At 43.9% G+C, this 16725-nt stretch overlaps 1 protein-coding gene across 2 annotated transcripts; it reads right to left on the reverse strand.

Annotated features, from left to right (window-relative positions):
• Nucleotides 1-1635: 1635 nt before the first annotated feature.
• Nucleotides 1636-15038, reverse strand: barx2 (BARX homeobox 2). Of its 2 annotated transcripts, none has more exons than XM_062553217.1 (4): nt 14648-15038; nt 7219-7534; nt 4003-4087; nt 1636-3519 (listed from the first exon to the last, which is right to left on the reverse strand). In XM_062553217.1, the coding sequence occupies exons 1-4, from the start codon at nt 14832-14834 to the stop codon at nt 3142-3144; spliced, it is 966 nt and encodes a 321-aa protein (XP_062409201.1). In that variant the 5' UTR covers nt 14835-15038; the 3' UTR covers nt 1636-3141. The 2 variants fall into 2 exon arrangements, with proteins under 2 accessions (XP_062409201.1, XP_062409200.1); XM_062553216.1 differs by having other exon boundaries at nt 3997-4087.
• Between the last annotated feature and the right edge of the window lie 1687 nt (nt 15039-16725).

The raw sequence follows: 16725 nt of genomic DNA on the forward strand, positions 1-16725 counted from the left end.
TGTCCACTTGCCACCTCTTGCCTACTTTACTTTTCCTATCGGTCCCATCTGACCCGATCTAGGTGGAGGAGCCTTTATCTTTTTCTGTGTCTGCGCTAAAGTGCTATGACGAATGGTTACTCTGGCGGAGAGAGGGAGGGGGGTGGAGGTTTGGTGGAGGCGGGGGGGAGGGGGGGTTTGGGGGGGGGTAGGGTCACGACAGAGGAGAGATGTTTGTGTGAAGATACGGCGCGCTTTTAGACCTGCTGTGCTCTTATTAGCAGCTCTGTATCCGCTGCGCGTGCCAGCGGCACCGCCGCGGCTACCGCCGCCAAAGCTAATAGAAACTGAGCCACAGATGACTATCTGGCCCTCTGACGACACCCGCGAAAGCTGGCAGGTGTCACTCTGTTGACTTTACTGAGATCCTCCCCTCTGCGCTGCACTGGTAAAAAAAAAGAAAGAAAGAAAAGATTATTCATATATTTATGGCCCTTGACAGGGTGATGACAGGTGGAATAATGCTCGTCGCTGCAAAATAAATTTTATTCTTCAGGTCAATGATCTCATTCAAAACAGAGATGAAGGGGTCTTTGTCATTGCTTTATTTTTGCTGATTGATGACAGTATGCACGCGCACACACACCCACACATACACAGAGAAGCAGAGACGAAGAAAAGATAAAGCTTTTGCCCTGACCCCTAGTTTCAACAGTTCTGATCATGCCCTAACGCCCAAGTGTCCGCCTGCACTTCCTAAATGGAAGCCCCTTTTGACCTGTGATTGCAACTGCTTCCACAGGACGCTGAAGGCTTGTATTCTGGGTCTAGCTAGAGGGACCCTGGAACCCATCATTCACTGGTTGCTAAAGATCCCCCTGAAGAAACTCTCTGAAAGACCTAGGAAAGGCCCCGGGGGTCTGAACCCCCCCCCCTCCCAACCCCTCACACACAAACACACACACTCACTCACTCACTCAGATACACACACACGTCAGAAGCACACTCTGCAACACACATACACTTCAGCTCGCATTGGCACGTCCCTTCCCACGTGTTTGTGTTTGCTCTAAGGCTCATCTACGTCCGGTTAACAAACACTAAAAATACACTCAGCATGCACAGTAACCCATTTGATTGGGTTACTGAAATATCTTCAGTCAAGTTCACAGCAGGTCATTCTGTAGGAAGTACTGATAAGTACAAGAGCATGTCAGAACACAATGTGCATCGACCGCATACTTAAAGAACAGGTTTTGCAGAGAGCAGGCCAGGCTGCAATGCTATCTATGTTGCAATGCTAATTGTCCTATTGTATTTTTGCGTCATTGTATGGCATAGACTCTGTATAGATATTTATCCAAGTGTAAGAAGGGAAGGTTTGGCCTGTTTGCCTGGATGTGTGGCCTTGCCTTCAGGTATAAATGGTTAGACTGTCAGTCTGGCTCAAGCTACAATCATTTCCATCAACAAAGCTAATATTCATTCATTTATTCATACTTGTCTGAAGCATGAGCAGATGTGTGTGAAGGTCATATTTATTTATTTATTTAATTAAGTATTTATGTATGTACTTGTTGAATGCTATTACATATGTAAACATGCACTCATATACAGTAGAATTTAGGCTAATACAGACTAAAACAAACCAAGAAGTTCTCAGCAAACATTTATTGTACACACCAAAAAAAGTATCAACATTTTTTACCCAATAAAACTCAGTATGTACATCAGAAAAATATCAAACCTTTTATATTTATTTATTTATATATATATATAGATAGACAGATAGATAGATAGTTAGATAGATATGTCAAGCTGGAAATCCTCCATCAACTTTACAATTCAAAATGCTGACAGGAAATAACAGGCATGGGAGGTGAATCAAAGCTTTGACATGCAATCGGAGGGGGTGTTTTTATGTAGGAGTTTGTAGACTGTCAGTCTATTTGCCGTTTATTCAAATGCCTGCAGGCTCAAACATTACTGAAAGATTTTCACATGTTTGGCAGCTTCCTTGTTTCACTGGCACCGGCCGTGATTTATTCAATTTCTGAGCCTCTGACAGCTTAAGAGGCTTTCCTTGTGGCAATAAAATCAGTCTGCCTCCTGAGTCCTAAGCACAGATTCGGCACACAGAGAGGGGAAAATAAGCCAACGCCAACTTTAATTTCTATTCATCAAGATAAAAAATAGAATAGCTAATGTACTGTATGTATATGCATACATACATATATGATGTGGTTGAGTGTCCTCTCGTTTCATTGAATATATAGCTATGATACAGTGCTTATGGTACATCTTCATCTCTAAATATAAATTTCACACTGGTGTAAGCAACACATGTATTTTAAAAAAAGAATACTCAAAGGGAATAGTAGAAATAGTTCTGCTATAGTCAAATACTCCGATTTGTAGTTTGGTTAAAATAGCTGTTATCACTCAATCAAAAGGCAATCAGAAAAAAGGCCTCTACACCCAAGCAAACCTCTTCCAGAAGGCAATATTTACTGTAATAGAAAAATACAATACAATACTGTAAATATACACCTGTTTCTAATACTTATACTGACATTTGTTTTGAAAAAGGCAACATTTGTTTGATTAGTCTGTGAGAAGGCACCAAATCCAACAGGGCAGATTTAATGCTCCACATCTGTCTTTTGGCACACAATGGATCGACCTTACAGCTGAATACAATCTCAGTGCTTTATACATAAATAATGGCTACCAATAAAAATTTGCCTAAAATAAAATAGTCAGAGCATGATCTCATCGGAGTTTGTCTGTCTGAGTGATTCACCTGAGTGTTTGCAGGTGAGTCAAACCTCATTGGCAGATTGATCATAGCTTGCATGTATGTGCGTGCAGTTCTGGCAGCATGAACAACGAACACTGACATAGTAAATGGGAAGGCAGTTGGAGATCCAATCAAACCCCTTGTAGCAGTTTAAGAGTACAGACGGCTCCGTTTGGAGGTACAGCCACAGACTGAAAGAAAACACCTTTCAGACATTTACTGACTTATTACACTGACGTTGTGATCACAGCTCTTAACGGGGTTGGGGGATCTTGAGGCACTAAGTGCTTCTGAATGCAATGACCCTCTGGCCAAGTCTTTAGCTGTGCGTGTGTGTGTGTGTGTGGCAGAGGAGTTAGCGTTTAGCTGGCCGCGTGGGTCTGTGGTGACGACAGTGGTTTTAACAGCTGCTGCTGCTGCTGCTGCTCTCTGTTGGCCGGCCCCATGGGGGACACCGGAGGGGGGCTGTGGGGCTCCGTGGCCCCGCTGCCCGTGCTCAGGTCCTGGGGCTGGGACTGGTACGGGTGTCCCTGGGCGCCCGGGGACTGCGCCTGTGCCTGGGCCTCCGTCTGCGCTTGCGCTTGCGCCTGCGCCTGTAACTGTGCCTGTCTCAGGCGATCCTCCTCGGCCATCATGGCCGCCATCCGCTCCTGCGCCTCGATCTCCTCCGTGGTGGGGATGGAGTTCTTCTTGGGCCGCCCTTTGGGCTTGGTGGGGGCCTCGTGCCCTCCCTTTAACACCTACACACACACACACACACACACACACACAGAGAGAACAAGAGAGAGAGAGAGAGAGAAGCACAGGTTGAATGATGCTGATGACGGTCAAAGGCAAGTTTGGTTATTATAGTAATTAAAGGAAGATGTATGACTATGGTGTGCTCCTTTGTGGAGTCATTAATCTCTAGCGCTGCTGTTGAGGGGCCTTTTGTTCCTGGGTGAACAGTTGACCGCGCTGACGTAAACTGGCCTATCCTCATCATCCGTCATGTCCCCCTTTAAGTCCATTCATTTCACTTCATGTGCACACACTATTCACACACACATGCACACACACACACACACACACACACACACACACACACAGGCACATGCACATGCGCGCACATGCACACACACACGCACACACACACTCATACACGTAGCCACTTATCTGTGCATGAATGCACACACTTCACACTTCTATCCTCAGGCAAAATAATTCATCTCACTCACACTCACCATTTTCTTCCACTTCATGCGTCTGTTTTGGTACCAGGTCTTCACCTGAAGTTGAGTCAGGCCCAGAGACTGAGCTAAATCCAATCTGCAGATAAAAGAAAGGGCATTCTGAGTGATAATGTTTTGTAATTAAAAAAAAAAAAAAACATCTGTGTTTTAAACAGATACACAGCATATTGCATTCATTATGAGCAGAGCTTGTGTCATCCAAAGGGTGTTTTCATGTTCAAGGTCATTTTTTGTTCCTGGGTGGCAATTTACAAGTCTGATTCAAAGCAAGAGAAGGCTCAAACGCAAGAATCAAACTAATCCCAACAGGGGACACTCGATGGTCTCTTCTCCAATTCACTGTAATCATACACCTCCAGCCTGGCACCTTCACCCAACATCTGTGCCAGCTTAGGCTGCCCAATCACAGGCCTGCTGCGGGCCGGGAGATAGAGACGGAGGAGGGGGTGGGGTGGGGTGGGGGTGGAGGGAAGATCTGTGTTCTCTTTCTGGACTCTTCCACAGCATCTGGACCAGCCATGACTAATGGAGCTATTGGTTAGCCTGTAATGTGATACCCAGGGGAGTAGAGATGAGTGCTGGACGACTGAAGCTGGGGGAAGTATCAGGGGGATTGGGGGTGAGGGGGGGTTAGATATCAAACGGCGCCTTGCTGGACTGTCCAGTTGCACATCGCAGACTGGGTCTCCCTTCAAAGTCCTTCACACTCAAATGGGAGGATTTTCCCCCCAGCTGGTCCGGAGCACCTCGGGCTCTCGCACACGGAGCCGGCACGGTGGAGCGCCGCTGGAAACGAACGGATTAGCGCCCGCCCCCCGCGCGCTCTCTCGGCGTTCAACGCGTTCCTCCCTGCTCTCACTGTCCTCCCCCTGTCGCCTATATTTCACTCAACGAGAGAGAGAGAGAGAGCGTCTCTTTTTTTTTAAAAAGCTCTGCCTCAAGGATTTCTGATGTATGTATATCTCAATATCTTGGGTTGTTTCGCGTTGCGTTTTTTATTTTTGACAAATTACTGTCACAGGATTATGCAGGCACGCTATCACACGACTGAGTGTAAATTCAAATCAGCCAGTTATCATGTGATCCATCATGCCAGGCTTGACAGGCCCTAGCGGGAGAAAACACTTTTAAGCAAGAAAGTGTAATTGTCGCACAGGCATTAAGCTTTAGAATGGAGTTCCACTCAGGAGTTTTTGTGTGGTAAACCACACATTCACTTAAAAAGCAGTTAAAAATAACTGTGGGCAAATCAGCTCGCTAAACCCCCGTGCGTTCCAGTCGAGAACACTGCGTTTCTTTTTAAATGCGGCATTACACATAATGATGATGAGGATGATGATAGTAATTTCAACATTATAAAATCATTATTGCAAAATGATAGAAACCATTACCGGCTGAACCGTGGCATATTTATGTGTCTTTGATCCTTTTGATTATCTGGGTGCTTGTGTACGCTCTTGAAGAGAGAGAGAGAGAGAGAGAGAGAGAGAGATAGAGGGGGAGAGGAGACCGCAACGTCTCAGAGCCAAGAGCATCGAGACATACCTAAACTTATCTCTCTCTCTCTCTCTCAAACGACAACAAACAAGCTCCGGGCGGGCACACGTCTCTGGCTCGGAGAAAGGGGGGATTCCTGTGTTAGTGTTTTCCCCACCCACCTGTGGTTTGGATCGACTCATTACTGAGATCTCAGATTGAGAGCTGAGGGAGACGGTTGGCAGCGTCACTAAACGGTTGTGGGGAGGGGGGGGGGGGGGGGGGGGGGGTGGAAGGGGGGGGGGGGACTGCGGAGTAAGAGATAAGGTGCAGTACAATGAGGCTCGACTGCAAGGCCAAGGCGGAGGCCCCCCCAGCACTGCAGATGGGTGCTTCGTGGGAGTTTTGTCTCCAGGGGGTGGATAGCGTAAAAGGTCTCCATGACTTCAGTTCAGTCTGTCTCGCCGAGACACCTCTGCAAAGACCAGGAAGCCCTCCAGCTTCTGCACCGCTGTCATCCTTCCTGGAGAGCCTCAAGTTCAACTACAAACATGACAATGGTTTGTAGCCACCAAACATGAATGTAGCCACCTTTTGCGTCCTACTTTCCTTTTTAGATGATGACGTTTCCACTTTTTCGTTTTTTTTGGGGGGGGGGGGGGGGTAAAACACATCTGAGAATGAAAAACCCACACTGGGGCAATAATGGAAATATGGCCACAAGGCTGAACCTAAAAGTAGCTTGTGAGGGGGCTGGAAAAAGTGTGTGTATGGCCTTAATTCAGAGTTCCAAAATGAACCCAGGAGAGAGGACTGTAAGACATGGATATTACCTCATCTCATTGTGCAATGAAAAAAAGTATTTTATATACACCTGCATGTATATTAAACGATTGGCATTAAATCAGTGTAATACATTTTTGTTTGCTTTTGTTGGCATTTGTCCCTGATTCTTGAATAGGGTAGTGTTTCTCTTGGAGGCCTGTTTTTTTCTTTTCAAAAGCACGGGGTTAAAATGTTACTCTTGTCTCGACTAGAACATTGAGGTAATTCTCTGGCTAACAGTCCTCAGCAATGCATGACATATTCCCATGTACATAAATCAAAATGTCACAACGTTAATCAATGTCACTCAATCACCAAGATCTACCTCAAACCAAAATCTATAGAATTTTTTTTGTGCACTAAGCTATTTCAGTTTTGCCCCAAGACGTGGCCCTCTGGTTATTTTGGCATCCAGTGACAGAGGTATCTTCAAAACCATCATGGCCAGACCCACCCTCCCGGTGATATATTGCTACAGTATGTTCGCAAACGTCTCCTTATCTTAACTGCAAAACATTTTGCTGACCTTATATGTGTCTGGGCGCACAGGAAACAGACTGTGCACATGTCCTCTCGCTGATCACTACTCACTCATCAATGTCAGCGCTGTTCTGCGCCATTAAAACACTCACTAAGTGCAAATAGATATATCATAGGCACGTGGTTTACATGCTTGTTGTGCTAATCCTCGTGCATAAGGTTCTAGAACTTTCTTTTGAACTTTCCTTTGTATCTGCTCAATAAAAAAATAGTGATATTGATAACAATAAACAGTTATTGTTAATATCCCTAAATAAATGACTTTTTTTTTTTACGATTTTATGTTAGCAAATATATGTAGTTGTGTGTATTTACTATTTACTCATCAATTAACAATCTTTAAACTCTTTTGCGAACATGGTTTACCTGTCGGGCGTGGAGAGGTACTTCTGCTTCTGGAACTTCTTCTCCAGCCCCATGAGCTGCAGCTCGGTGAAGATGGTGCGGCTGCGGCGGGGCTTCTTGAGGCGCGCCGCGCCGCAGTGCTCCGTGTCCGACTCGCTGCTGATGCTGACCGGCGTCTCGCTGGGCGCCGGCTCCGCCGGCCGCTGCTGGTGGTGAGGGGAGAGCAGCGGCAGGTGGCCCACCTGTCCGGGCGGCGACGGGGGAGACAGGTGAGGGATGCTGGGCGGCTGGCGGGTGATGACGGACAGGAGCGGGTACGCACGCAGGGAGGAAGACCCTGAGGAAGGAACAACGAGAGAGAGGAAAGAGAGAATGTTTTATCCACATTTCAATCGTGACAAATGTGACAAACAGACTAAATTGAATGATAATCCCATTCTTCTATCTCCTGCAAAATACTTGAAAATGGAGGCACAGAAAAGACCAATTAAAAACACATAGACAGATGCCTTCCACGCTACGACTGTGGAATAAAACCATTTCTCATCCAAAGTGTGCTCCATTAGTCTTGACCTCACATGGTTGCATGACTTCAGTTTGAATTTCAGTCATTTGGACTGTCTTTTTAAGTAGCTTCCTTTTCCCCCCCCTCACATTGGAGAGGTTAATGGTGAACGCTGTGGCCTGTCTGATGTAGAGAGCGTGAACTCTGGCGCTGCCCTCCATGACGTGTTCTGTGTTTTACACGGGGTCCTCTGAACCCCATGAACCGAGCGATTGGTTCTGGGGGAGCGAATGAATGTCTCAAGTGCAAGTGCTCTCCTGCAACTCAGTGTGTGATTAATCCCACATTCTTTCTCCACCTCCGTCTCCATCCTCTCCACTCTCTCCCTCACTCTTTCTCTCCTCTCTCTCTCTCTCTCTCTCTCACACACACACACAAACTTTATGCAAGGTTCTGTATATTACATATAAAGGTAGGGAAGGAAGAGCTTGTCGCAGAGCTACACGTCTATTTGTAGAACGTGCCGTCCGACCTGAGATATAAAAACAGTTGACGAGATTTACGAGGCACAGTAATGAGGACATTGGCACGGGCTACATAGCATTGTAACGAAAACAGAAAAGTTGATAGAGCGGCAATAAAGGAGAGATGAGAGACTGTGATGCGTCATCGGTGTAGATGATGTTGCCGTCCTCTTTCTCAGCATCGCCGTGGTAGATCTGAAGCTCTTATCTGCTCATCGGCACCACGACAGGATAAATTATGCCCAGCTCCATTGGAGACCAGATGGCTCTATACTTTATGACTCGGCTCGCAGAGAAATACGTCCCTCTGTCATCTCTGACAAAGATGACTGATGCAGACCCACTGCCAGCAGGTGGGACTATGTGGCCTTGAGCAAGTGAAAGGGTGGTCTGAAAAGTGCTGAAGTGCTGTGAAATGGTGTGTGTGTGTGTGTGTGTGTGTTTGTGTGTGCAAGTGCATGAGGGCATACGTGTGGTCTTTCTGTGTGTTTGCGCAAGTATGTGCATGTGCTTGCATGTGCGTGTGTATTTGAGCGTGTGCATGTGCGTGTGTGTGTGAGTGTGTGCGTGTGCGCGCGCGCGCCTGTGTGTGTGAGTGTCAGCCCCCTAGCGACAGCTCAGCGTTCATTAACAGGCATGACATCATGGCGGAGAGTTGAGCTCATGGCTAAGCTCCAAACTCAGAGAATCACTACACCACCGCCGCCAGTTTAGGCAAGTTTAGGCATGAAGCCTTCCTTCTCTACACCTCACTCTTTCTCTCTATGCACAGTTACTCATTCAGTATTCTTTCCTTCTCCAGACCTTTGTTTTTCTAGCATCATCCTCCAAAAATGGGATTGCTGGTGATGGTAGAGACAACATTTTGGCATAAAGACAGCTAAACGACAAAACATAGATCCGTGATCCATCTCCGTATTGACAGATTTATCAATGTCTGTGTGTGTGTGTGTGTGTGTGTGTGTGTGTGTGTGTGTGTGTGTGTGTGTGTGTTTGTGCTTGTTTGCATGCACACACCCACAAACAAGCACAAACACACACACACACACACACACACACACACACACACACACACACACACACACACACACATGCGGACGTTTTAAAAAAAGACTCTCTGGTAATTGCCTGTGTGGGAAGTGATCTTTAAAGCTTTAGAGATGTCTTGGTAATACTGGAAACCATGTTGGACTTCTGTCAGCTTGTCACTCTCAGCCCTTAAGATGACACCGTCCTGGCATCCGACCAATCACTGGCCTGTCAATACTTTCTACAGACACACTAGCTGTGGCAGGCCACTGCTGCTGCTATACTCCTTTGCCAACGCTTGTATCTGCCCTCGCCAATGCCTCATGCTGCAGGTGGTTCCCAGCCGACTAACCTTTCATTGATAAACAGTTAATGTAAATATTTTTGTGAGAAGACGAGGAGATTACAGTTTTACAGAGATCGCTGTCAGCGTGCTGTCATGTTTGAAAAGGACGCCGATTATATTAGCGTCACTGCATTAACTTAATGAGGAAAAATTCCCGGTAGCTTGTGTTAAGCTCAGGGTTACCATAGCCGCCTTTATCGTTAGATTTCAAAGATGCTATCAGCCTTGGCGCTTGCTGCAGCCTACATATGAACTTGAGTTAAATTATGTTTTGGTAACATCAAATGATGACAGGGCGGAGAGTGTTGTATTAGAAATAAGAGCTTTTTATTTGTTTTATTTATTTTTTTCAATTTTATTTCACTCAACAGCCATCAAATTAAGTCTACAGAACTTGACAGTGAGATATTTGCATTTGGAACAAGAGGCAACATGTCCCCTGGCGACCCAATGACTTTGAAAGACGTGGTCTTTAACCGACTGGTAGCCTAGTCAGTTCCAAATGCACCTCTCTTGTAAATCATTTTGGATAAAACTGTATGTCAACCAAAAAATAATATTAACTTTTCAAAAATACAATGGTTACTATTTCGTAAAATGTATAGAAAACCATCTGATTGCACAGATTCTGGTCAAAATAATTATTAAGTGAGAGCTTCAAAACATACATGTAATTGCTGAACGTGGGGTAAACACACTTGCAATGCAATGCAATGCAAGTCTTCTCCTTTGACAGTATCCAGAGTATTTCAGCTCTTTTGATACCTTGAGTACCATTCACAAATCTAGGAGGTATCAAGTTCCCTGTAAGTGTTATATAAGTGTTTAAACATGAAATGCAACCCTGTGAATTTTCCTTTGGCAAACAAATTTACCCCGAGGCAAAGTTTAGAGCTGAACTCCAATGCCTATTGAATTTAGCCTTGAGGTTGACATCGGGTGGGGGAAACACCGCAAGACTGATGCCTTTTAAGTGCTGAACTAAGTATATATTATCGAGGCACTGGAATCAGCAAATCTGTACTGTGTGTGTGTGTGTGTATGTACAGTATGTGTGTGTGTATACTGTATGTGTGTGTGTGTGTGTGTGTGTGTGTGTGTGTGTGTGTGTGTGTGTGTATGTATACTATATGTGTGTGTGTGTGTGTGTGTGTGTGTGAGTGTGAGTGAGTGAGCGAGTGTGTGTGAGTGAGTGTGTGTGCGTGCGTGCCATGCGAGCATGTGCACACATATGCATGTGTGTGTGCGCGCAAGCATGTACACACATATGCATGTGTGTGTGTGTGTGTATGTGAGAGAGAGAGTGTGTGCATGTGCGTCTGCTTGTGTGCTTACATGTGTGTACACAAGCGTATCAAACCATGTACGTTCCGCTTTTCTGTCAGCGTGTATGGGTATAACTATTAGGTCAGGTCATGGTCAATTGCGGGTCTTATTGTCTACACAGGATTAGGCATTAAGGCAGGATGAAAACACTGTTTGTCCTCCTGCTTAACTCCCTAAGCCCCACCAAAGACCTCCCTGCACACTCCTGCACAAACGTGCACTCCCCTATTTGGCCGTTTTTCATCACCCTGACATGGGAGATTACACCGGCGTTGATCTCTATCTCTTTCGCCTCCTTCCCCCAGATGCCTCTAAAAGCCTTGCCCTGGGTTTCGCTGAGAGACACGTCTCCAAATGAAATATTACAACCTGCCATTACGCTCTCTTCCCTGATCTCGAACCAGGTAACCGTGCACGCAGGAGGTCAGGCCAGACATATTAATTTCAGGGTTTGTTCTCAGTGCTGTTTTCTCTTAGTGCTCTCTCTCTCTCTCTCTGTCTGTCTTGCGCTCTCTCTCTCACACACACACACACCCACACCCTATCTCTTTCTTTTGTTCAAGGTAAGCTATTATGTACATCAAGACACCGACTTTCAAAATGAAAACTATTGTATTGTATCCAGGCAAAGGAAGTCTGACTCTTTTGAATACCTGCTGCATGACTACTATGTGAGCATCTTATGAAGTGGCTTAATTGTTTTCCCACGCTGTGGCATGAAGTCACTTGGCTCGTGTTGCCGTGTGCCTCCTCCCTGATAACCACATCCTGTAATTCCGCACCAGCACCTACTCATCTGCCTAATTAACGACTTCCACTAGATATTGCCTCAGAACTTGTTTGTGTTTCAATATTTGTCATATCGAACCGCATTGAACTCAACATGGAGGTCCTACATCAGCCTCTAGTGGTGAGAGCATGGCATGACACCACCCACCCATCCCCCCCCCCCCCCCCCCCTCAAGAGGTTGCGCCGCCACCACTTGTGCAGCAGTCCCCCGCTCCATCCTCAGAGATTACTGCTCAATGGCCTTTCACAGCCCCGGCTCCCTTCATGCCTGCCAGCTTCTATATTCAGCATTACGGGCCATTGAAGTACTGGCATATCTAGTGTCTCACACCACTCTGCCTTCAAAATAAGTAGTGGCCACTGGGTTCTGATATTTACGGAGGTTACTCTATCCGTCCGGCTCCCGGCTGCCAAAACCCTCACACTGTCCTCTTGTTCTGATCAAGCACCGCATAAGAATGATGAGAGGAATTGCCCAATTTATTTTTGTCCCCACAAGCCACAGTGCGGGTTCAAATCGGGCGTCTCCGGTTGCATAGTTTACACAGAGGTACAAGACGGCGAATGTTGTGACTGATGCTGAGCTCCCTCCTCTGAGGAGACAGCTAGGGCTGGGTCAGGGAATGCTTCCATAGATTTCGCAACTGCAAAGGCTGTGGTTTGTGCCGTAAGGTTAAATCAAACGGTCACAGTCTCTGATCAAATGAGTGTAATATGGAATTATGGATCAAATAGAATATGGAATTAATTTAAGAACGCTGTTTGGCTATTTGGTTTGGTTCTGAATATGTTTGTGTGTATACAGCAATAGAGCTATTCAAATCTAACTGGAAAGACCCATTTTGTACTGTTCACTTTCAATGCTGTGAATAAGAAAAAAATATTTGCAACAATTGCATGTTACTTTGTTGTTTAATAGTGGACATTGTTGTTTTGAGAAGGACCTGTTGATCATGTTGTGATTATTTCACCTTGAGGAGGAGATGAGGCCTAAGTTGTAAATAACTGTCATGAGTCATTGACAGGCACCCTTATTTTCGAATACCTATCAAACCACTTCCTCAAATCCTTGCTTAAGCCTGTGTAGGCCTACATGGACTTAGTCAAACTACATTGAATTAACCCCTTACAAAAAAAAAAAAATATTGGACTGGGGGACTTTTTTTTTTTTTTAATTGAATTGATTTTTTTTTTTATTTTGAATGACGTCCTGAGCCAATGTCGTCTTGCCTCACATTATTGGTGCTGAAGCAGGTATAGGCACTGAAACCCTGAAAAGTGTCCCACAATGGTAGACAACCAGCACATGACTCAAGCTGACCAAACGCGTCGTGGGCTGATCATTTCTGCGTAGGCTACCGAAAGGTCAAGATCATAACCTCGGCGGTTGTCAATGGAAAAGCTCAAATATCTCTTGTCATCGAGGTGACAAGCCGTCCTGTTGTAGGCCTATCCTGAAATAAAGGAAAACCGTAATGACGATTGTCAACGCCACACTGTGCACATATTTTGAAGCACATGGACATTTTACGTGCTGAAAAATATAGGCTCATTAAGTCAAGTTCACGAGACCGATAGGGCGAGAAGGTAATCTCTTTGCGGAAAGTAGCCTAACATTTCTATTAGGCGTATGTGTAATTAACTGTGTCAAAGATAGTCAAATCTGTCTGTAAAATAGGAAAATAAAGTCTGTCAGGCCAGATATTGGAGGATGGCTTAGCCTACATTATGAAAATGAGCACACACTCTCGGTAGGCCTGAGTCCTGATGCCGCTGATTTTGTGATACGCGTGGAATGTCACACGCCTTATGATGTCTTTACTGAAAAAACAAATCATCGGAAGCACTGTTGTGATTTATGAGAGATTTATACATGATGACATGGCTTTCTTCTAAATGTAATAGTAAAGCCTTCTTTACACTTTCCAGCTACAAGTCACTTGATTCACGGAATAGCCAGCATGCGCAAATCCATGTCACTATGAAATTAATAATAAGCCTTCAATTGAGGCCTCTTTAAATATATTCCTAGTCCTTGATAAATCTAACGATGCTGCTCAAGTTTATGCATCCTGTAAAACTGACTTGAAAACACAGATATAAGCATTTTAGAATAACGTAGCCTACTGTATGTAAGTGATATAGGCTTATAGGATAGGCCGGTCAACTAGCCCTATAATTAAAACATAATAATGGAGACATTGTGAGCGTTCAGCACAATACGCTAACAATAACAATAACATGATAACAATAATAGGCCTAATAATAATAATAATAATAGCTTAAATATATGTTTATCTAAGCCAAGTTATAGGCTATTTTACAACACTAAGAGAGAAAGATTAGCAAATGGTAGTCTACTTTTTTTTTTTTAAATCAAACTTACTACAGCCTGCAAAACTACACAATGGCGACACAATTTGCATTTCAAATCATGAAGCTGATAACATTTTACTAAACTTCACACAATCACCGGGAAACATACCAGTCGATGGCACTGCATCTGCGATCGCTCTGACATAACGGGCTATCAACAGGTGTTTGGTCCCACCTCTCGTTATGAGAAGAGGATAAAATCCAACTGAAAAGATTAACTGACTAACAGTAGCGATTACAATTTAATTATTTATTTTCTCACAGTATGTGCCTATTTAAATGTGCCTCATGCAAGTCAGGCTACACATGCTTCATACAGTATTGCTGTTGTTTCGTAGGTTATACCCTCCAAGAGGTATCGAGTTCCATAGGCTATTAATTCAGATTAATAATCGCAATTCAGTCATTAGTCAGCATTCAGTCGTTGTTATGTATGCCGTTGTGTCGTGCTGATCCCGTTTTTAAATTCGTAATCACAAACAAAAAATGTTATGCCTACACCGCCTTAGCCTACATCACAGTAGCATATATTATGAGAGCGCTAGCCAACTTACCCGAACATGAATGTAGAGGTTTGGGACGGACGACGAGAGAAGGACACACAGAATAAAGCGAAAGCTTTTCGAAGTAATCACAAGTTTCCTTGGAGAGGATTTCGTCGATCATGAACGTCTTGTAGCGCCGCCTGGCTGCTTTCAGTTGGCCAGGCGAGGCGAGTCTCAGCTCGGCTTGACAGTGCATGTTCGCTCGCTGTGCGCCTCACTGCGCAGTAAAAGTTCTTAAAGTCAAAAACAGCAATCGCTCAACAGACCAAAGTTAAAGAAGCGCCAAAGTCTGCTGCTGTGTTATTGATGCAGGCCACCAGAACATTGAGAGTAGACAGTGTCCGGTCTTCAGTGTGTCATCTGCCTCAGTCAGTGTCTGAAAGTGCAATGAGCTGCACTGACTTCCGAGCGGATACTAATGATCTGAGTTGAACATGCCCGCAACCTCCGCTATATAAACCAACTCCCCAATCACAGTAACAACAGATCTAATCTCTCTCTCTCTCTCTCTCTCTCTCTCTCTCTCTCTCTCTCTCTCTCTCTCTCTCTCTCTCTCTCTCTCTCTCTCTCTCTCTCTCTCTCGCAAGTAAACCAATGACGCACACATAGGCTACAGACGTGTTTATGTGGATCACATTTTGATTAACCAAAGTCAGTTTGGTTAACCAAAATGTTGATGTTTGAACATTTCAATTAAATTATTTCAGGACATCAGCACAATTGATATCAGGTATTAAAACAATAAAGAAGAACTTTTGTAGACTATGTTTAGACCTAAGTAGAACTTAGTAGTTCTAAGGCAAATACATTGATCAAAAACCATATGAACATGCGGCAATATTAATCAAAAATAGCCCTCTGCATTTGATTTAGCAATGGACTTCATGCAAAAAAATATTAAAGTATCCTAGACTAATCGCATAGGTGTCTATTTACAATACATTACATGCCAATTTGCTTTATTTCATTTAGGATAGGCCTATAACCTACATGCATTTATTAGTTTTCGTTATGAATATCGTGTTGTTATGTTCCTGTTACTTTATGTTGAACTGTGTTGTCCTCCGAAAATGCTGTAACTTTTTTTAAGAGTGAGACGCTCTATTTATTTCAAAGTAAGGGACGGAATTAACACCATTTTACCTTTTCCTCCCCAGAAAATTGCTTTTTATCTTTGAACTACTCTCCCCTAACGGATCTTAAAACAACTGTTCTAAATGATGAAGAAAAATACGAATTCAATGTTGTTATGACACATATTTTACCTGGAAATTCACAACTCACATTTTTTCTGTTATTTATTAATGTATTCTTTACCTACTTATTTAATTAATTAATTAATTGACGACGGTGCGCACTGCGCACACCTGTGCATTAAAACGTCCAACGAGAGGCAACATGAAACCTTTAACTATGCCTTGTGTAATGTTAGTGTAGTATAATAGGCTGAATTTAAGTTTGAGATAATACAAGTTGTATTTATAATTTCCAGAGTCTGTTTTGGAAAAACACGTATCGGCCTGTAAATTGTTCGATCATGTTTATATTGCCTGGTTATGAATCTCTCGGCTCAAAGTTTGTGAGAAAACTCTTTTGCCCTAGGGGAAACAAATTAATTCGCCATATAGGCAAGAGGATTAGATATGGACATTGTATGCAGGGTTGGCTTGTAATTATTCGAAAGACAGACAGTAATAAAAATGTGAATTAAACAAACTTTTTATCTTTTTGTTTTTTTTGCAAACGGATGTTTGCGCAATGCGTCTTGCTTAAATAGTGTAGTTGATCAGGGAAAGTAAAAGCCTACTGCTCTAACCTAGGCTATACCGCTGCGTTCTGGTAAAATGGCAAATTGTAAAAATAAAAAAAAGTCGCTTAATCGTGCAGACTAAACATAACTTCGTATTTTTGGGGATTTCCGTGGAAGTGTTTTAACACTATTTTCTTTTATTTGACTTTACGTCTTAAGTCTTTAGCGAGTCAGACTATAAAGTTGCAGAACTTCAAAGGTGCCCCATTCCAACGTTGCTATTAAATGTGCCATGTTTGGTTTTATTTTAGGAGATTTTTACAAAGTAAAAAAAGAA

The sequence above is a fragment of the Sardina pilchardus genome, chromosome 13 (assembly GCF_963854185.1).
Source record: "Sardina pilchardus chromosome 13, fSarPil1.1, whole genome shotgun sequence".
NCBI lineage: Eukaryota > Metazoa > Chordata > Actinopteri > Clupeiformes > Clupeidae > Sardina > Sardina pilchardus.

Bases quoted from the DNA above. Each gene is read 5' to 3' on its own strand.
- barx2 (XM_062553216.1), bottom strand. From the start codon at position 14,834: ATGCACTGTCAAGCCGAGCTGAGACTCGCCTCGCCTGGCCAACTGAAA. The intron at 7,535-14,647 runs GTAAGTTGGCTA...TTCCTTCCTCAG, and splicing joins ACCTCTACATTCATGTTCGG to GGTCTTCCTCCCTGCGTGCG. The intron at 3,520-3,996 runs GTGAGTGAGATG...GTGTGTGTGTAG, and splicing joins AGTGGAAGAAAATGGTGAGT to GTGTTAAAGGGAGGGCACGA.